General features: G+C 32.7%; 2 protein-coding genes and 1 long non-coding RNA gene across 3 annotated transcripts; 2 read left to right on the top strand and 1 right to left on the bottom strand.

The window, feature by feature from the left end:
* Positions 1-4,026: 4,026 nt before the first annotated feature.
* On the top strand, positions 4,027-10,808 carry LOC122582969 (shaggy-related protein kinase eta). Its single transcript, XM_043755404.1, has 12 exons — positions 4,027-4,224; positions 5,607-5,699; positions 5,932-5,991; positions 6,073-6,345; positions 6,429-6,503; positions 6,591-6,647; positions 7,142-7,282; positions 7,375-7,425; positions 7,499-7,594; positions 7,752-7,835; positions 8,476-8,577; positions 10,272-10,808. The coding sequence occupies exons 1-12, from the start codon at positions 4,210-4,212 to the stop codon at positions 10,371-10,373; spliced, it is 1,149 nt and encodes a 382-aa protein (XP_043611339.1). The 5' UTR covers positions 4,027-4,209; the 3' UTR covers positions 10,374-10,808.
* LOC122582970 lies at positions 8,584-9,626 on the top strand. Its single transcript, XR_006321292.1, has 2 exons — positions 8,584-9,222; positions 9,444-9,626. It is a non-coding gene; the product is annotated as an uncharacterized LOC122582970 (long non-coding RNA).
* Positions 10,809-12,841: 2,033 nt separating the features above from the next.
* LOC122582062 (50S ribosomal protein L19, chloroplastic-like) lies at positions 12,842-15,105 on the bottom strand. The gene is made up of 5 exons (XM_043754410.1): positions 14,824-15,105; positions 13,671-13,928; positions 13,492-13,578; positions 13,261-13,394; positions 12,842-13,145 (listed from the first exon to the last, which is right to left on the bottom strand). The coding sequence occupies exons 1-5, from the start codon at positions 14,911-14,913 to the stop codon at positions 13,043-13,045; spliced, it is 672 nt and encodes a 223-aa protein (XP_043610345.1). The 5' UTR covers positions 14,914-15,105; the 3' UTR covers positions 12,842-13,042.
* Between the last annotated feature and the right edge of the window lie 5,536 nt (positions 15,106-20,641).

Raw genomic sequence — 20,641 nt, 5'->3', positions numbered from 1 at the left:
AAGGTTCTCAAAAATTCTTGCTAATTTATGGTTTCTCAAATTAACATTTCCCTATGTGTGCGTGTGTATATATATATATATCTGATACACATAATAACAACAAACCCTAAAAAAATCATTATAATAACAGAGGAAAAAAGCAAATCAAGATTCATGAACACAAATGATATGTTTTCAGCAAGTGAAAAAATATAAAGTAAGATTTATGAAAGAAAATTTGTGAAAATAAACATGAAAAAAAGAGAAATACCTTTTTAAGAGACACCAAAATTTTGTAGATATGGTTTTTGGAGGAAGATCTTGAAGAGCAACTATGGGGAAAAAGGGCTTTTAGATGAAGATGGAGAGTACATATTGTGTCTGAGTAAAAACAAAATGGTAAGTTTTATTTTGGGTGGGCTTTTTTTATGAATTCCATTGGAAAGTTTTGAGATTCCACCGATATATGGAAAGAATTTGACATTCCGTGTTTCAAAGAATTTGGTGGAATGTTTCTAATTACAATTCATTATTTCTTTCCAACCAAACATGGGAAAGTAATGGATTTCGAATTCCAATTCCTATGAATTCCTAGGAATTTCACAAACCAAACACCCCATAAGGCTCGTAATAATTTGTGGGCAACACAATCAAGTTTACAAACTAATGAGAACGAAGAAGATATTCTAATCATGCCTTCTTCAAGAAAATAAAAAAAAAAATTAAGAATTTTTCCAAAAAGTATTAGATATAAACTTCGAGTCCAAACATCATTTAAATGTAAACAGAACATGTATAATTAATAGTTTTCATTAATGGAATCACTTATTTAGTCATTTATATGAATTATATCTAAGATCATTGCTTTGTTTAACTAAGAATATCAAAACATTGAAATCACAAAACTATCATATTAACATTATAAAGTCTCTTGATTCAACAACAAAGTGACAAATTATTTCCAGTCGTTTAATCAAAGTTAGCATGATGAGCTAAACGAATCAACAAGAAATTTATTAGTATCATCTCTCAAACCACGATATTGTTTCCCGTGGCAAATTAGTTAGCATATGTGTTTCCAATCTCGAATCCTCATATTTGAGCATAAACAACTTCCCATATAGTTGTCACCCTTACTATCAAACACGAGAATGTTACCCCCATTAATCGGTACAACAATATGAATGCATCAAATCTTCCATTAATCGGTACATCATTATTGACCCAAAAATTGGTAAATAACATTTTTAGTCCTTATACTTTATTTATCACAAACTTAACTTTTATTATTTTAGTTTAGTAAATGACTTAATTAAATACCACTCAATAACTTTATTAACCAAATCTTTATAATAATGGTACTCTTTATTCTTTAATGCTTTAGCATATAAAAAATCAATTTTTTAATATAGTATATTATAATACAAAGTTTTTTATATTATACATTTTTATTTCCAATGTCGTATAATTGAGTATTTGACAAAATTTCAATTTAAAATGGGTTAATAATTTCAATTGAGTAGTTGTTGATAACTTATACCATTTAGTTCACTAATTACCCATTTGGTAAATAATCTTAGTTGTATGATTTTTTAATTAATTATTTTTTTTTTACTTTTTTTAAAACATTAAAAATATTATATTGTTACAAAAAAATTTAATAAATTTTATTTTCATTAATAATGTTTTATTTCAACGACACTATAAATATTTTTCAAAAATCTTTATATTACATGATATTTTGATGTGATTGCCTAAATACATGAATCAAAATAACACATTTGGTACCCTTGATAAGAGTAAAGATATGGTTACAACTTAGTGTGGTACTAGATTTTAGACCCGTGTCCAACACTGGACACGAGATTTACGATATTAACAATATTAGATCTCTATACATTTAAGTCATAAAAGCTTACAATTTTAAAAAAATACGGTTTTAAGTGTTATATTTTGCAGGTTGTAGTACAATAATCATAGGTTCTCACTGTCATTATTAGCCTAGACATATTGATGGAAATGTTTGTCGTAGTCATTCCACAAGGCACATGCTATATATAATAATTTATCCATTATAGAATATTTTGAAACAGATGTACTCATAATGTGATATTATTAGGAAAAATAATTAAGAATTAAAGTATAAACATATTTGTGATCATGTACTTGACATTCAAGTATATATGTATTTAATCATGATGCGCGTTCATAATACGCATATGTTTATTTTCAATCGCTTGTTCTATGATAATATGATAACAATTAGGATTGTTTTAACATTCTTTGATAACAATTAGGACTCTTCTAATATTTGTTAATAAGTCATTAGATTTTCAAATTATTTTTTGTAGAAAATATTTCATATGTTAAATTTCTTTTATTTAATTAAATGATTATAAATTTTAAAAATTCTTTCAAGTTGATGGCTAAAAATGAATATAAATGAAGTATTCAGAGTTAAAATGTGTAAATTATTGATGGAAAATAAAAAAGTATAAATTAATATAAATATTAATATAATAATATATTTGGATAATGATTATTAGGATTTTTTATTTGTAGTTTATCTAAATGATGACATCATTAAAAGTCAATTTGATGAAATCGAACGATGTGATTGGTTAATTAGTCATTAGTTCAACTGTCTTATAGTATATATTAAGATAGTTACAACTTAGTGTTAAAGAAATATCTCTTTAATATATATAATTTAGTTTTATGGTTGAAACATGATTGCAAACATTTTTCCTTCAATATATATGGTATTATAATTGTTGTTCAAAATGTAAATATCTATTTTAGATTTTAATAGTATTCAAATATGAAAAGTTCTTTGATGCAAAAAATATATAAGAACCGTGTATTACGCAAGTTATAAGCAAGTTCAAATAAGATAATAAAAAGATCATCACAAATAATTGCAGTAGTGTTAGATGATAAAAAAATAATTGCGTAAATAGGTAAACTAACAATAGTAAAGCTTAATGAAATAAGAATTAATGAATTAGGCATGGGACTCTCATGAAGCTATAAAGACAAACATGACCGGTATGGAAATGAAAAACAAGTTGAACAATTGAAAATAAATATAAAAAAACGGTAAGTGAATAAATGTAAATTGACCATTCTTTGCCGAATAACTCAAATATTGTCAAAGGTCTTTTTATTTTGATGTTTTATTAGCTAATTAAACTCGGGTTTAACTCGGGTCATCTAATTGAAAACTTTACAAATAAAAATACATAATTATCTATATTACTTGTTCATACACCCTTTGTTTAAAAAACTCTAACGATAACACTTTGTTTAGATATTGAAAATATGGGGTTAAAAGAGTAACATATAAAAACATGAATTTAGTTAAACCTTATTAACAGGGAGATGACATCATATTAACAAAATTAGTATATATCAAGGATTCATGTAATAAAATATTGAGAAGCTATGTAAGCAAAAGATGATGTCATAACAATTTTACTTTATTAATATAAGAGATTCTTCTTCCACATTTGCATTTATTATTTGTAGTTTTTTTTATTACAATTTATTGGTTTTTTTTTGTATACGTATTTCTAAATTTTTAATCATATAATTTGCTATCTCTCTTATTATCTAACTATTTTATTAGTAAAAATTTATCTATTTTCACAAAATGAACATTTTCTAAAATACACTATACAAAGTAACTTTTTTAAATAAATACTGGTGACAAAATGAACTTTTTATTAGTATAATTTGCTATATCTAAGTTACTCATGTGTTTGTTAAAAAAATCATATTACGAAAAATAACGTTTTTTAAATAAATACTAGTGGCTTAATCTCAAATTGAAATGATGTCATCAATAAAAATACGTAGTAACGTTCAAAAAGAAAATAAAAATACGTACGTTATGACAAAAATAAAAATAAAAACTGGTCTAATAAAAACAACTAGCGAGTAATATTATTATTCCATATTCTCGTCTCATCTTAATATCCGTTCAAAGAAGTGACACACCAAAGAAAAAGAGAAAAAAAAAAAATAATAATAAGAAAAAGAAAGAAAGAGCTGTAATCACATGGAGCTGTTTGTCTGAATAGGCCCCTCCTTTTTCTCTCTCTCTGCCAATTATTATCAGCTGAAAATTAATTAATCAATTAAAATAGAAAAGAATTAATACATACATACATATACATACTACTTTTTATTACTTTATCGATCATCATCTGAACACAGCAGCACCAAGAAATGGCTGATGATAAGGTATTATTATTATTATTATTCATTTTTTTCATCTTTATTTTTTTGTATAGATCTGTTATACTTTCCTTTGATTCAGTTAAATTTTGGCCTAGATTTAAGCTGTTAATTTCTGCTGTTCAATAAATGCATATATAGATATATAAATAAGTTTTGTATTGTATGGATCTAGTTGAATTTTGTTGCATCAGCTGCTTGCTTTTTCATTTTTCCATTTCTTTTATCATTATTATTTATTTAAAATTATGCTAATTTCCAGGTTATAATATAATATATATGTATATATATAATATGTAGTCCACCTTTTTTAGTTCTTATGATTTTTACTTATATTTTAACTTGCTCTTTGTAAAAGTATTAATATCTTGATTACCAAGATTTGGTGAAGTCTATTTTTGTGTGAATTTTGAAGCATATATACATCGGGGACCTTATTTTGAGAATCCATTTTTTTGTAAGAACCGTGAGAACTCTTAAATTTCATATTAGATCACATGTTTTTTTTGTTCATTCACATGTGAAACGTTATAAAAATATATGTTGCAGAAGAAATTTTTTTCCAAAACCTTATATATAGCCTTTTGTCACATGTGAAAAAAAAAACGTGAACAAATTCATTCACGAGTTCACAAAAGGCAAAATTTTCTTCTACAACATACATTTTTATATCATTTCACATGTGAATGAATAAAAAAAATATGTGAACAAATATATATTTTGAAAGTTCTCATGTTCTTACAAAAAAAATGGTTCTCAAAATAAGGAAACTCTCTCTCTCTCTCTATATATATATATATAGATATATATTCGGGTTCAGTGTTGTGAAAAACTTTGATGCTCAAGATATTATTTTTTCTTTGATCTATTGCCTTGAATATCGACGTACTTTTTCCGTTTGTCCATTCCATTTAACTAATTTTTGTGTCTTCCAAGCGATCGTACGTTTTACTGTTGTTCCTTTCAGGTCGTTAAAATGTGTCCATACTTGGCCAATATGCTACTAAAACGATTTCGTTATGAGCCCAACATAAGTTAAACCTATGTACTATCAGGGCTCATTGCAACATCAACAAAAGTACAAAAGTACAAAACGGCCTAGTAGGGATGTATTTTGAACTTTTAATGGGCTTTAATGGACGCTTGGAAAAGTTTGTTTGTCTGTAAAGTACAAATAAGAAGTACGTGAGTAATCTCGACAAAAATAAAATTAAAAAACCAAGTTTTAATTTGCATGGTAAAATGAATATGGTTTAGAGCTGAAGTATGCTGGTATAAAGTAGACTCTAACATTATGGTAATCATAAAATATTGGCCAAAAATATTTTCAGTTAAGTAGATAATATATATGATTGTTTAAATGTCATATTTTCTTGAAAATAATGCAGGAAATGGCCGCACAGGTCGTTGATGGAAATGGAGCGGAAACTGGTCACATTATATCTACTACAATCGGAGGCAAGAATGGAGAACCGAAGCAGGTAATAATGTCTAACTGAACTTTTTACATGGAAATCCTTTTAATAAAAGTTGCACGCAAAACTTTAAAATATTAATTTGTGGACTTATATGGCCTCCATATTGGTTGCTCATTTAGTTTTTTTTTAACACAAGGTTCATTTCTTATGTTTTCCTTTGCATTATGGTTTTATAATCTCTTATCATTTGATATGTAACTCAAATATTTGTACCGACCAATGATCCTTATTGCAGACTGTTAGTTATATGGCAGAGCGTGTGGTAGGGGCTGGATCATTTGGAATAGTTTTTCAGGTATAAACCTACTACTGCCTCTCTTGCTTTCACACAAACTTCGATTTTACAACCCCCATTGTCTAATCTTTTTCACTTTAGGCAAAATGTCTGGAAACAGGAGAAACCGTTGCCATTAAAAAGGTTTTGCAAGACAGAAGATATAAGAATCGTGAGTTACAGTTAATGCGGACGATGGATCATCCAAATGTGGTATCTTTGAAGCATTGTTTTTATTCGACGACAAGCAAAGATGAGCTATTTCTGAACCTAGTGATGGAATATGTCCCGGAGACAATTTTTCGGGTTTTAAAGCATCACAGCGATGCACGTCAGAGGATGCCTCTCATATATGTGAAACTATACACATATCAGGTTAGCTTACTAACGCAAATATATGTGAAACTATTGTTTGTTTTTTCAGATTATAGAGTTAACATGTGAGTATCATCAAACAGATTTTCAGGGGGCTAGCGTACATGCATATGGTTACTGGAGTATGTCATAGGGACTTGAAGCCCCAAAATGTCTTGGTGTGAATTCATCCTTTCTGAAACATGTCTTTATTGAATTTTATTTTAAATTACCTGTTACTCAATTGTCTTGGTTTTCTTCACCAGGTTGATCCTCTTACTCATCAAGTCAAGATCTGTGACTTTGGAAGTGCAAAAATGCTAGTATGTTTACTTCTACACGTTCCAACATTTCTCGTCGATATGAGATCTGATTAAATTGCTTCAACACCTTTGTACCGGATACCATGCAACATGATGGGCGGGTAGGGCGGTTTTGGTAAAATAGCTCAAGGTTTGGTATGGGTTTGGTTGGGATGGGATACCACTGAACACTTTTTTCAAACTTCACATTTTTAATGAATGGGTTGCACATGCCACCTCTGGTACCCGGTGATAGATTACATGGCAATGAAAGTTGTAATTGTGTAATCTCAACCTTTAAGAGAAGTTATTAAGGATGGCAATGGCATATGGATCATGGATGTGTGTAAATTAGGTTAGGTGTATTTCAGTCTGTTAACGCAGGTCTTCTTAGCCCTTTCCTAGTAGTTGATATATTTATGTGCAGCCTTTTATGTAAAAATCTATTCACCAGTTTCCTTTCGGAAAATTACTCCGCAATTTCTATACTGACCATATATATCTGGCGTCATCAGGTGAGGGGAGAAGCAAATATATCGTATATCTGCTCTAGGTTTTATCGGGCTCCCGAACTCATCTTTGGCGCTACGGAGTACACAACTTCGATTGATATATGGTCGGCTGGTTGCATTCTTGCTGAACTTCTTTTGGGGCAGGTTAGCAGCACAAACTTTACAGGCATAGAGAAGCTTATCGCTGTAGGCCTTTCGTTATATATTTAACTTTTGTCGTCTTTTGAACTTTTTAGCCACTATTTCCCGGAGAAAATGCAGTGGACCAGTTAGTGGAGATAATTAAGGTATGGGTTTCTACAAATCTAAATTTGGTACAACCATCTTATAAGCTTATGACTTGTTCCATTCATCTGTCAGGTTCTCGGGACACCAACCCGAGAAGAACTTCGCTGTATGAACCCAAACTACACTGATTTTAGGTTTCCTCAAGTAAAAGCCCACCCTTGGCATAAGGTATTATTTTGTTTAGTTATGTTGGTTTCAACACTCTGGTCCTATTACTTGATAATTGATATATTTTTGCTGCCTTATATAGAGGCAAATATGAACTGCAGCAAGTTCTGGTTTATCTCGATACCAGTTATAATTCCGTCCATATTTCTTGTTTTAGGTATTTCATAAGCGGATGCCTCCTGAAGCAATTGATCTTGCTTCACGACTCCTGCAATACTCCCCGAGTCTTCGTTGTAATGCTGTGAGTTTTACTTATCCACACTTTCTGTTTATTTTAAGTTTCTAATTTTCTGCTTTAGAAGTGGTGATTGTTGATCACTGAATAATCAGAATCAGATAACTGGATGCATTAAACTGTGATGTACGAAGATAGTGTTTGAATGCGTGCTTATGCTGTTTGATGTTGTAATAGCTTGATGTTCTATTGTTTTAGTGATCAAAAAGTTCTAACTATACAGGGTGGGTCGATGGGTATCCAATTGTGGTACCGGGGCTAGGGTTCCCCCATTACCCTAAGTTCTAACTATACAAGAACTACAGTAGTAGATAATTTATTTTAGTAATCGAAAGAGACCTTTTGTTAATTGTAGTTAAAAATTTTCACATTCGGCTAAATGGGGTAACTCGTATCATATACTGTTTTGCCTTGGTCATTTTTGTTGCTGTATGCAACTGACTATCAAATTTTGAGTGAACGTATAGATTGATGATCGTGAACCATATAAGGAGTTCCATTTCGCAGATCCAAACACCCTATGTATATTTGATGATATGAATCATTGATTATGTTGTGGCTGAACTACCCATGCTATGTCTCTTAACCACTCATGCATGTACATTTTTGTCTACTGCTTTTTCTTACTAAGCATCTTATCATGTAGCTTGAAGCAATCGCACATCCTTTCTTTGATGAGATTCGGCAACCTAATGCTCGCTTACCAAATGGTAGACAATTACCATCTCTATTCAACTTTAAACAAGAGGTAATATGTTTCTATATTGTGAATCTTGATATATGCCTTTGGCCAATGATAAGAAAGGGTAGAATTGGGTTTTGTTTTATCTCACTCTTCGTTCAACCTCCTTAATCATTTGCATTTGAATATTCTGATTGTGATCTTCTGGAATCTTAATAAATGAACCAATTATTTTTGTATGTTTTTCAATATGAACCCTTCTGACCAGCCTGCCTTGCACCTTTACATATATGAAATAATCAGCTAGTCGGTGTTTGGGCTAGTGGTCGGAATTTGTATTTCAAACCTATTTAGTATGTTTCAACTTTCAAATAATCTTGATGAATTCAGTTAAACCTGTTTTATTGATTTTTCCAATACACAGTAAAGTGGCTTCATCTTCACGTGCATTTTGATGTTGATTACGGATAAAATTAGTCTTCTTGACATGCCGTGATGCTCTTATGTAATGAAACATATATCAAGATATAGAAATCTAAGATTGCTTGGGAAACTTGGTTTACTACTAATGGTGTAGAAATTTTTGTTTGAATAAAACTATGAAGTGTTCCTTTTTTCTTATATGACATACGTTGATGACCCACTTCTTGGACCACTAATTTGAAAAACTGGAATGAGTGAATGACATGCCCACTTTATCCCAAATTTATGGTAAGACTTGCATGGAGTAGTCATTCTAAATAAAAAAAAGTGACGTTACTTACGTAAATATTTTCATTACATGATAGTGGTTATCTTCATGGCTCTTTAATTAGTCTCCACAGTTTAAAGGTTTTCAAACATGGGATATATCATTACAATATTCACTTTCATAGTTGGAGCATGGAAATCTTTGATCTTTTTTTTTATTTTTTAATAAGGTTCGCCAAAAGTTTTCAGGAAAAACAAAGCAAGAGTATCTGAATCTCAACATATAACGAACTTGGTAAAAGAAGGCCTTGGAGAGAATACAATAACAAATTTTACTTGGCATACCAAAGTTGGCTTTCGAAATTGTTTATTCAAAGATCAAAGTATTATTTATTTATTAATTGCAAATATACATTCTGAGTGAATATTTCTTAGCTTCTAAATACAAAATATTACACATGTCAGATGACATGATGTTGATCAAAGTGCCAACTGCGTAGCTAGTTCTGGCTTTTATGTCTTGGTCAAAACCGACCAATTGGGGGAGGCTCATACAAAAGGTGGAGCTATTAATGTATGTGTTATTTGTAAGTAAAGAATCTCATCATGAGACTACATAACCACAATAGAAAACCTAGGGACAGGTGGGTTGGTAACCTGTTAACATGTACCCGCCTTCAAATGCTCTTTATTCGCTTTTTCATTGTAAGATACAAGTGATGTGCCAATTACTTTTTGAGGATGAGAAATGCTCGATATGTGTATTCGTGATGGGACTTTTACCAACAACCTCTTGGTTGGTGAGATGATATGACCTCATTCGGAGTTTTAGTACTACTTGGGCAAAGGCGCTATTTAGAAGGTTATGCATTTTTGTACATGCCAGATGACTCTTACCCTGTTTAACCTTCTTCCACTTGTCATTTCTGTTTTATCTCATGAAATTGATCAGATAGACTTGTTTGTGTATGAGGGGGGTTGAAATTACTACCTTTAGTCAAACTCTATTATGTTGGAAGTATGGCACTGGTTAATGTTTTTATTACTAAATATTACAAGTTATGGTCCAGTTATCTGCAGCATCTCCGGAGCTTGTGAACAGGCTAATTCCAGACCACGTGAAGAAGCAAATTGGTCTTCAGTTCTTTCCTCCTGCTGCTGCAGGGACATGATATATATATCAAGGAGATCTGCTGTGGACTTCCTATCAAGGGTTCTAAATCCCTTCAACCTAAATCCTGTTGAACCGCGTCATATCTTCTTTCACGACAAGTACAGATTAAAGCGGGCATGAGTGCCTACTGTATTCTCTCCATCTCTCTCTCTCTTATTAAGCAGCCCACAAGGGAAAAGGAAGGTTGTTTCTGTAATTTTTTTATATTATGAAAAGTCCTGAGCACGAAAATCCAAGTGTAGTTAAGAAGGTAGAAGACCCGAAAATAGAAGGGTGGGTTCTATACTTCTCCATGTCTGGAAAGAAAAGAGTTATTCAGCATGAGAGATGGTATAATTGTATGACTTATGTATTTGCTTGTGTTATTCAGCTCTTTTATGTTTAACTTGCTTGTGTAAATGATATAGTTGAAACCTATTGCCTTTTATTTTAAGATCATGCGCAGCTTTGTAATGTATATGCCAATAAAATGCCATCATTATGGGTCCCAAGAGCCAATGTATAGACCTTATATTAAAGCCACCAACAAGATTAAGAGAGTATGATGAAAATGGGAGGTGATTTTTCTACTACATGTTTTACTTGCCATACTGCAAAAAACTTGTGTCTTTTTACCCTTAATAATTTTACAATCCCTTCCAAGTTTAGTAGTTTACTGATTCTTTGCTCTCTTTGTCAAAACCTGGAAATCAAAGTGACAAATACAATTAACAAACGCAATTACCCGAAATAAAAAGAACCCGCATGATTCACTTTTTAATCAACGTAGAAATCAATTGTAAAGGATCGAATGAGTGACCTTACTCCAGGATTACGAAGTTTTATCTATTAAAACCAAAATAAAAGAAACATGAAGGTATAAGTTTTGAACTTGTGAGCTCTAGTGCTCTACATACGCACTTGAACAAGTAGTGCCAATAAGAAATTGTTATTTTATCAACTGCTTTATATATCTCTCATGATCAGTTCATATATTTCTCATGATTTTTGCTATCTGGTCTGACAAGTTGGGCCGTTCATCTGTGACCAACCGTTTGTCCAATTCAATTTCCGGCCCGGCTCATAAAAACTTGGTGATGGTAGATGCTGTATGTGAGCTCATGTGGTATTGGGCTCATTTGGTGCATTTAGATCTGGGCCTCAAATTTATGTAGATCATTAAGGTTTCATAGTCTACTTTATAAGGCGGTCTGTATCATTCTAGAGTCTAATTGGGGAGCTTTGACTTCTGAGCAAACGATATATTTTTCCTTTGGTATGTGAGTACGGAATTGGTTAACCTTGAGTGTTAGGGTCGATGTTTGATTTGACTCGGTCCTTGAATCTAATTGTTCTAAGTAACAAGATTGTTAGAATTGAGCCATGTGTTGAGTGTAGTTGCTTGTTGAAACGTATCATGTATTTTGACTATAAAAGGTCAAATTGTTTTCTTACCGCATGTCATGCACCTTTTATCTCTTTGATGTCTCCACTCTCCAGAATATTGGTAAAATGTATTTTGACAGGGACACCCCCATTCTCAGTAGTCAGTATGTATCGGATTGGTACCTATACCCACCACCTAGCAAGGCAGATACAAATACAAACACTTCCCTACATACCACCACCATGCCGTCATCGGTGGTGTCTAATCCTTGAATCGCTTGTATGCCTCCTTTATCAAAAATGTTTTTTAATGGGTTTAAGAAGGGGAGATGTGAGAATTCTCATAATTTTTATACACTTTCCTCTGCTTTGTACTTTAGTATCAGCTGCTTTTGAACCAAGTTCTTCAGCTTATTGTATCCAAATTCGTAATGCAAAAATCTAGTGCTAAACAAGGATGGAAGCTGGATCAAAAATCTAGCCGCTCAATATGATGTTTTTATGACAATTTGCTTTACATAGCTTTTTTTGTGACAAATAAATGCCACTTGAAAGATAAAAGACAAATTAAGCATACAGATATCAGCAAAAAAAAATACAAAAAACAAACTTTACATTTTAATCATGTTCAGGATATCAAAATTGGTCATTTGGCACTATAATGGTATCTACCATGTTTTCGTGATGAAAATACTGTAAAGATATTCATTGGTTATTGGTTAATATCGTCTCCATGTTGGTGTGTATTGACCATAGAAGAGACACCGAATGATGTATAAACATCGCCCCTAGATTCAATATCTAAAAGCATTGGGCGTATACTCCTACAGATTAAAACTCCAATTACTTATTCAGTTTTAACATGGATTTGACTGAACAAACAACCTAAAACTTAAATCTTTTTACATAATTCGCGAATCTAATAGTAATATAGAACCAGATGTTGATAACTAGAAGCCAATTCTGTCAAGAACAGAGACATGATGCATGTTGGGTGTCAATTGTAGCAGTTTTCTACCAACTGCCCGTGAAGGGATCTACCAATCTAAAATCCACAATAATTCCATATCTACGTTAAAAGACACATCACTACGTTTAAAATTAGTCAAAAGCCTACAACACAAAATAGTTGCAATTATTAACTAAATGATTGGTTTTAACATTCTTAAAGCAAGAACATAAATATTAAACTTAAGAATCTATAATTCAGTAAGCAAAAATAATGGTTGCTGCACAGCAACCCAACTGAACTCACCCACCAGGGCATGCCCCTCACTTTCAATGCTAGCAAACTGGAGGTTTCTATTTCCGGAGTGCGTTCATCTTGTCCCTGAGATAGTAAAGCTTCGCCCTCCTCACTTTCTTCTTGTCCAAAATCTTTATCTCTTTGATGTTTGGTGAGTACCTGATATCATTAAACCCCTTAATAAAAGAGCCGGCCAACATGAATGTGTAAAAGAAAACCCTTGCTATGCTTATACTTATGCAAACAAAAAGTAAACAATATCAAGGACACTTACAGTGGTAGTAGCGACTCAACCCCAACTCCTGCAACAAGTCTTCTTATTCTGATTGTTGAATTTAGACCTGCATTGCGTCTCGCTATGACTATTCCTTTTACTGTTGACACACGTCTTTTGTTTTCAGGTGTTTCCTGTCATTTCATGCATTGTAGAACTTATATTGAAGATTAGCCTTTTCATAAGCTTCAAATACAACAATAGTACACATTATCAATACAGATCCCTTACCAATCTCATCTGGATTATATAACCTGGCCTTATATCAGGTATCTCTCTTTGTGACCGGACTTCCTGCACTGCTTCTTTATCCAGTATCTGCAAATTAATTACATGTTTATAATTAAGATAAGCAAAATCAACTTCCAACATAAGGATTAAAATGAAGATAAGACAACAAGATCTATTGCCTGCATAATGTGTCTGGCAGTTTTATCGAGCCTCTTGAATTTAATGCGAGATGGAACCTCAGTAGCAGCAGAAGCCTCTTGTTGATCAGATTTGAGTGAATCATCCAATGTAGTAACTCCCCTACTAATCAAACGGGGTACCAGTTGGCCCCCCATCAATAAGCTTGGCCTGGACTCTTTGTAGGCTGATGCTACTGAGGTTATTCCAGTACGATTGCATGAAACCGGTAATTCTCTCAAGGAACCATAACTTTTTGTCTAAAAAAGATAAAAAGAAGTTAGATGATTATATCCTTATTACTATAGCGATAACTTCGATAAGGAAATCAGGACCAGGGCTTGCAAAACGATAATCAGGATTCGAAAAGGTCCGACTAGACACATCTCCAAGCCTGTAAGCTAACATCTGATATACTGGTTGCAGATTATATAAATAGATCTTCACAAAACTCAAATTCAATGACTTATATACTTTAATATAAACATGTTCTCCAAGTTTCCAACTAAAAAAGGGATGTAAATACCTAAATTGTTTTGCAAAGTATGGACGCAAGACACATTGTAAAATAAAAAATAGTTGAGATATATAACGAATGTCACACTAAATGCTTCACTATATGTGATCTTAAATGCATTATGCAAGGGTTGAAAAGCCATAACTAGTACGTGAGTCTCGTCTATCAGTGAAACACACGAACTACTTCAAACAAGAAACCCATGAACCACCACCAAGGTGGCCTAGTGGTCAGGCCACTGATTTTGTCACAGGATGTCACAGGTTCAAACCTGGCTAGGTAAACATCTTGAAAGTGTCGGGCAAGGGTTCGAAAACAAAACTTTGCCACTAGACCACTTTGTGACAATTAACTGCTATGAAAATGGTAATGCTAATTCCTTTTTTCTTATCATTGTTGCCATCTGATTATATTATGCCAACTACCATTTAGCAAACAAAACTAAGCTATCAAAGAAAAAACAACTTTCTCTTATTATCACTACACAACCTCAGTGTAATTTTCATAACAATGACAGAAGGGGAAAAAAACACCATTTTCACTCAAATCAATGTCTCTAATAAACAAGACATGAAATTCCTTAACTAAAAAATGCTGGGAAGTAAAAGAAATTAATTTATCTTCGAAAGAAAAATTACCGAGAAATGAGAAGGAGAGGAAACAAGAACCCTAGAAGAATCAAAAGATTTAGAGGCGAGGTTAGTGAGTAATCTAATTCGCGATTGCATTTCTTCCCGATCAGCCACCCTTTTTTTTCTTGTTTATTCTTGTGATGTGATGATGATTTTGGAATTGGATGTTGCAAAACCCTTATCGGATCTTCAAAACAGAGACCCCGAATTTTAGATGAGATGATATATAATGTTGTAAATAAATGTAAAATGAGCGAGATTAGGCGGCCATGTATCGGACATATCTGTTTATAAAAATAATAATAATAAAAATAGGGTTTCGTTTTCTTATTTGTTTTTGATACCAATACCCACTTTTTATTCCACGTGTGTTCTTTTCATGCTGTGAGTGGGGATGAGCACGGGTCGAAACCCGGCCCGACCCGTGAAAACCCGGCTTGACCCGTGAGAGCATGAAACCGTGACCCGGCCCGTGAAGACACGGGTCGGTTCGGTTCGGGTAGGGTTCGGGCGGGTCATGACTTTTCTTCGCACTTTTTCGGTTTTTACCATCACCTGACCCGACCCGACCCGACCCGTCCAACTCGTGACCCGCGGAAATACCAAAAGTTTGACCCGTGACCTGGCCCGTTAGGGCTTCGGGCCGGTTCTGAGTCGGTTCTGGGTCGGGCGTGGGTCAACGGTTTTTTTGCTCATCCCTAGCTGTGAGTACAATTTTTTTATTTCAAATCATCTTAATAATACTGTAATAGCATAGTGTCTGTATAATACGGCACGGGTGGCAATGCATTGTTAACGGGTGACAACGACGATTAATGGTGGTGACGACGGGTAACGTTAACTATTCATGTATATTTATCTATATAGTCAGATTGGAAGAGATGAGTCTTGCTTTGGACTAGTTTCAAAAAAATGACCAATTTGAACATGTTAAAAATAACTCGGGTATTGTTACTCCAATGTGGAATCGACACGTGGGCCATGTAATCTCTCTTTTATCTATCTTTTTCCCAGGCTCTTTTCTTTCTCCCATTTTTTCTGATTTTTTTTTTATCTTCCTTATTTACCAACTTGCCATTGAACCCGTGTGCAAACACGAGCTGCCAAAAGGAATTTATATGATTTTGTTTTGTTAAAAATAGATTAATTAGAATGCGGATAATTATAAGAAGTAATTGAAGTAATGTTTGAATTGCACATGCTATAGTTTTATTAGATTTCTGTTAAAAGTAGGCATGTTAGTATTTTATTATCTTGGTGTTTAATTTACAAAGTACAACGTTTAATATTTGTGCATAATTCCTTAATCATTGTCTAAGACGTATGAAAATAAGTATAATAATAATAATAATAATAAAACAATGTTACAAATGAATGAGAAAAGTCATGTTATTATATGTGTTTTCAAAAGTGAATGTTTGAACCATTACAAGTTACCTTTCCGGTTTTATCTATCTATCTATCTATATTTCTATACTTCTTTATAATAGTTATTATATCCCTATATTTGAAAAGTATTACATAATAGTTACATGCAAAAATATAACTTGCTTTTAATAAACACCCTTATGGAAGGGTTATTAAAAATTACCAAATTTTTGCTTAATGAACTTATTTTTACTTAAAAATCTTATCTTGTTAATTTTCACTCTAAGTTTTTATCTTCTAAATATTTCTACTATCACATTTACACAAACTTACATTACTCTACACTAATTGTCAATGTCACCAACATCACTAATCTGTTGTCACCGTTCACTGCATTGATGATAGTTATAACTTATTTGTTTAAATGGGGTCATCTTTTAGATGTGTAATTAAAAAGTGTTTTATGTATTTGTAATCAAAGAAATTAGATCAATACCCGGTCGTTGATCGGGTTAGGATCAATACATATATACTTAAAGATACATGAAACATATTATATATATTGGTGAGTTATTTTGAGAACCACTAAAAAAAAGAACGCGAGAACCAATCTTAGCCCTCCATTCATCAAAATCAGGAAAGGGCATGTTTGTCATTATTAAAAAAGATGTCCAACACTCTCTTTCTCTCTCCTCTTATTAAATCAAAAAATATCTAAATCATTAAAAAATTTTATCTCACAAACCGTACATCGTTAGACGGAAAAAAAAACATGGGTAGTCTTGGAATTTCGTCCTCTTTCATTAGAGATGTGATTCGATATACTTTTGACGACTTTTTAAATTTCGTTTTTTTTTCATCACGTTCATCCTACACATGTGTAAGTACAACCTACACATGTGTAGGAAAGACTTAGAAGTTGTGAGTTGTATAACCTGCTCATGCGTAAGTACAACCTGCCCATGGGTAAGTACAACCTACACATGGGTAAGTTACTTATAAAGTTCAAAAAAGATGAGGACTCATTGTAAAACCCTAAATGCTAAACCCTAAAGCTTAATTTCTAATCCGAGGAGGAAGCTACTTTCTAAAAACCCTGGAAAATCTAAACCTTAAATGTTAAACCCTAAAAACCTAAAACGGATGAGGGTTCCCACTCTAGGGTTTAGGGTTTGAAGGTCGAGGGTTAGCCGGCTAACCCTCGACCTTCAAACCCTAAACCCTAGAGCGGGTACACGGTACGCTTTAGGGTTTAGGGTTTGAAGTTGTAGGGTTAGCCTGCTAACCCTACAACTTCAAATCCTAAACCTAAAGCTTAATTGCTAATCTGAGGGGGACGCTACATTCTAAAAACCCTGGAAAATCTAAACCCTAAATGCTAAACCCTAAAATCCTAAAAAGGATGAGGGTTCACACTCTAGGGTTTAGGGTTTGAAGCCCGAGGGTTACGGCTAACCCTCGACCTTCAAACCCTAAACCCTAGAGCGAGATGTATTAGGGGTAAGTACAACTTGCTCATGGGTAAGTACAACTTACACATGTGTAAGATGAACGTGATGAAAAAAAAAATGAAATTTAAAAAGTCGTCAAAAGTATATCGAATCGCATCTCTAATGAAAGAGGATGAAATTCTAAGACTACCCATGCTTTTCTTTTCGTCTAACGATTTACCGTTTGTGAGATAAAAGTTTTTTAGTGAATTAGATAGAATTATATTAAAGTAAGAGAGAGAAAAAAAAAGGAGCTGACGAAAATACCACTCTAGTGTTGAGAGGAGTTTTTTATTTTTATTCTTGTCCATCCATTTTCTTTGATCTAAGAGTGTAGAGGAGTTCTTGAGTTCTTTTTTTTAGGAGTTCTCAAATAATCCCTCATATATATATATATATATATTGCTGGTAGAGCAGTGAGAAAAAATTGATATAGATTTTTAATCCTAGCCGTCCAAATTCAATCACAAATTAATCCCCACCCTTGAAACCAAATAGGGTTTTTACCTCTCTCTATTAAAATACATCTCACACACTGTCGTCTTCCACTCTTTTCCCCAAAAACACATTCTCGATCAATCACCACATACTGATCTCCAATCTCCATCTGTTTGTGCCGCCGCCACCCCTTTTCGCTTCTTCTCTGCGTCACCATATACTGCCAGCGCCGCCCCATATTCTCCATCTATTTCCGATATTCATTTGTGGAATGAAAAATGGAACGAGATACGTAGCCTGAACAAGAGACACCAAGGTTATTATTTTCTTTTTATCATCATACATTTTTGTTTCTATTGATTTTCGATCTATAAATAATATAATTTATGTAAATGTTTTCTATTTGAGTTGATTAGTTTATGTGAATGTTTGCAATCTTTGAATTCGATCAATTCTTATATATTACTATACCATGTTTTTTAGATGATAAAGCGGATATGAAAATTATTCCTTCTTTTTCCCCTGATTGCCCTGTAGGGTTACTTGAATTAATATTGTTAAATTTTTTCTAAAGTGAACTCAGGTAACCTCATCGATCCATATCTACACCACTCATAGGCTCAAAATGATTAAAAAATAAACTTTTTTCCCGTTGCACCTATTCCGTGAACCATATATGACTAATTTAATAAGGATTCATAAATTACTCTAATGTTAAAGTTGTCTCTTCCTCTTATTATTTTTACCCGGAGGTTTAGAAATTGGGATCATAGAGATTGTAATAGTATTTTTTCCAGAGAATGGACCAAAAACAGTGGTTTTGGGGGGTTTAATCAATTTGCAAAACGATGGAGGACATTCGTCTATTAATCATGTATTTTCTGCTGTAACTTGATGCATAGCATTTAGTGAGATGTTTTTTTATTTTATTTTCAGCATTAGAATACAAATGACTGGAATCAAATAAAATATTGGCAAAGTTAAATATATCTTTTGTTTATTACTTTTGTCTATCCAATAATGGCCGCCACAGTTGCTTCATCCTCCGCTACTAAAGTTAAATATATCTTTTGTTTATTACTTTTGTCTAGTGGTTTGGTATTCTCAAGTGTGGATGATATTGAATTTTTGTGTACTACGACAAATCTGGTGTGAGGTTGTTTATACGTGGACAGCAGAACAACTGTTAGTAGCGGAGGATGAAGCAACTGTGGCGGCCATTATTGGATAGACAAAAGTAATAAACAAAAGATATATTTAACTTTGCCAATATTTTATTTGATTCCAGTCATTTGTATTTTAATGCTGAAAATAAAATAAAAAAACATCCCACTAAATGCTATGCATCAAGTTATAGCAGAAAATACATGATTAATAGACGAATGTCCTCCATCGTTTTGCAAATTGATTAAACCCCAAAAACCACCGTTTTTGGTCCATTCTCTGAAAAAATACTATTACAATCTCTATGATCCCAATTTCTAAACTTCCGGGTAAAAATAATCAGAGGAAGAGACAACTTTAACATTAGAGTAATGTATGAATCCTTATTAAATTAGTCATATATGGTTCACGGAATAGGTGCGACTGGAAAAAAGTTTTTTTTAATCATTTTGAGCCTATGAGTGGTGTAGATATGGATTGATGAGGTGACCTGAGTTCACTTTAGGAAAAATTTAACAATATTAATTCGAGTAACCCTACAGGGCAATCAGGGGAAAAAGAAGGAATAATTTTCATATCGTTTTATCATCTAAAAAACATGGTATAGTAATATATAAGAATTGATCGAATTCAAAGACTGTAAACATTCACATAAACTAATCAACTCAAATAGAAAACATTTACATAAAGTATATTATTTATAGATCGAAAATCAACAGAAACAAAAATGTATGATGATAAAAAGAAAATAATAACCTTGGTGTCTCTTGTCAGGCTACGTATCTCGTTCCATTTTTCATTCCACAAATGAATATCGGAAATAGATGGAGAATATGGGGCGGCGCTGGCAGTATATGGTGGCGCAGAGAAGAAGGGGAAATGGGGTGGCGGCGGCACAAATAGATGGAGATTGGAGATCAGTATGTGGTGATTGATCGAGAATGTGTTTTGGGGGGAAAGAGTAGAAGACGACATTGTGTGAGATGTATTTTAACAGAGAGAGGTCAAATCCTATTTAATTTCAAGGGTGGATATTAATTTGTGATTGAATTTGGACGGCTAGGATTAAAAATCTATATAATTTTTTTCTCACTGCTCTACCAGTAATATATATATATATATATATAATTTGAACAAAAAATGAACGTTTGTGTTACTAAATGTTAATAAAAATTGTGATTCTTTTCCATTTATTGCTAAAAAAATTTCCATATCCTGAAAAAATATCGGACGGTTACTTTGCTACTACTATTACTTAGTCTTATCTAATTATTGATAATACTTAAAAGTCAAAGTTAAGTTTTTTTGATCTTATTTTCAAACACACAGGCAAAGAACAAATACCTCTAACAACCAAGAATCAT

This window comes from Erigeron canadensis, chromosome 9 (genome assembly GCF_010389155.1).
Source record: "Erigeron canadensis isolate Cc75 chromosome 9, C_canadensis_v1, whole genome shotgun sequence".
In the NCBI taxonomy this organism is placed as follows: Eukaryota; Viridiplantae; Streptophyta; class Magnoliopsida; order Asterales; family Asteraceae; genus Erigeron; species Erigeron canadensis.
The sequence above is the reverse complement of the archived record's forward strand: the minus strand, read 5'-3'. Positions and strand labels throughout refer to the sequence as shown.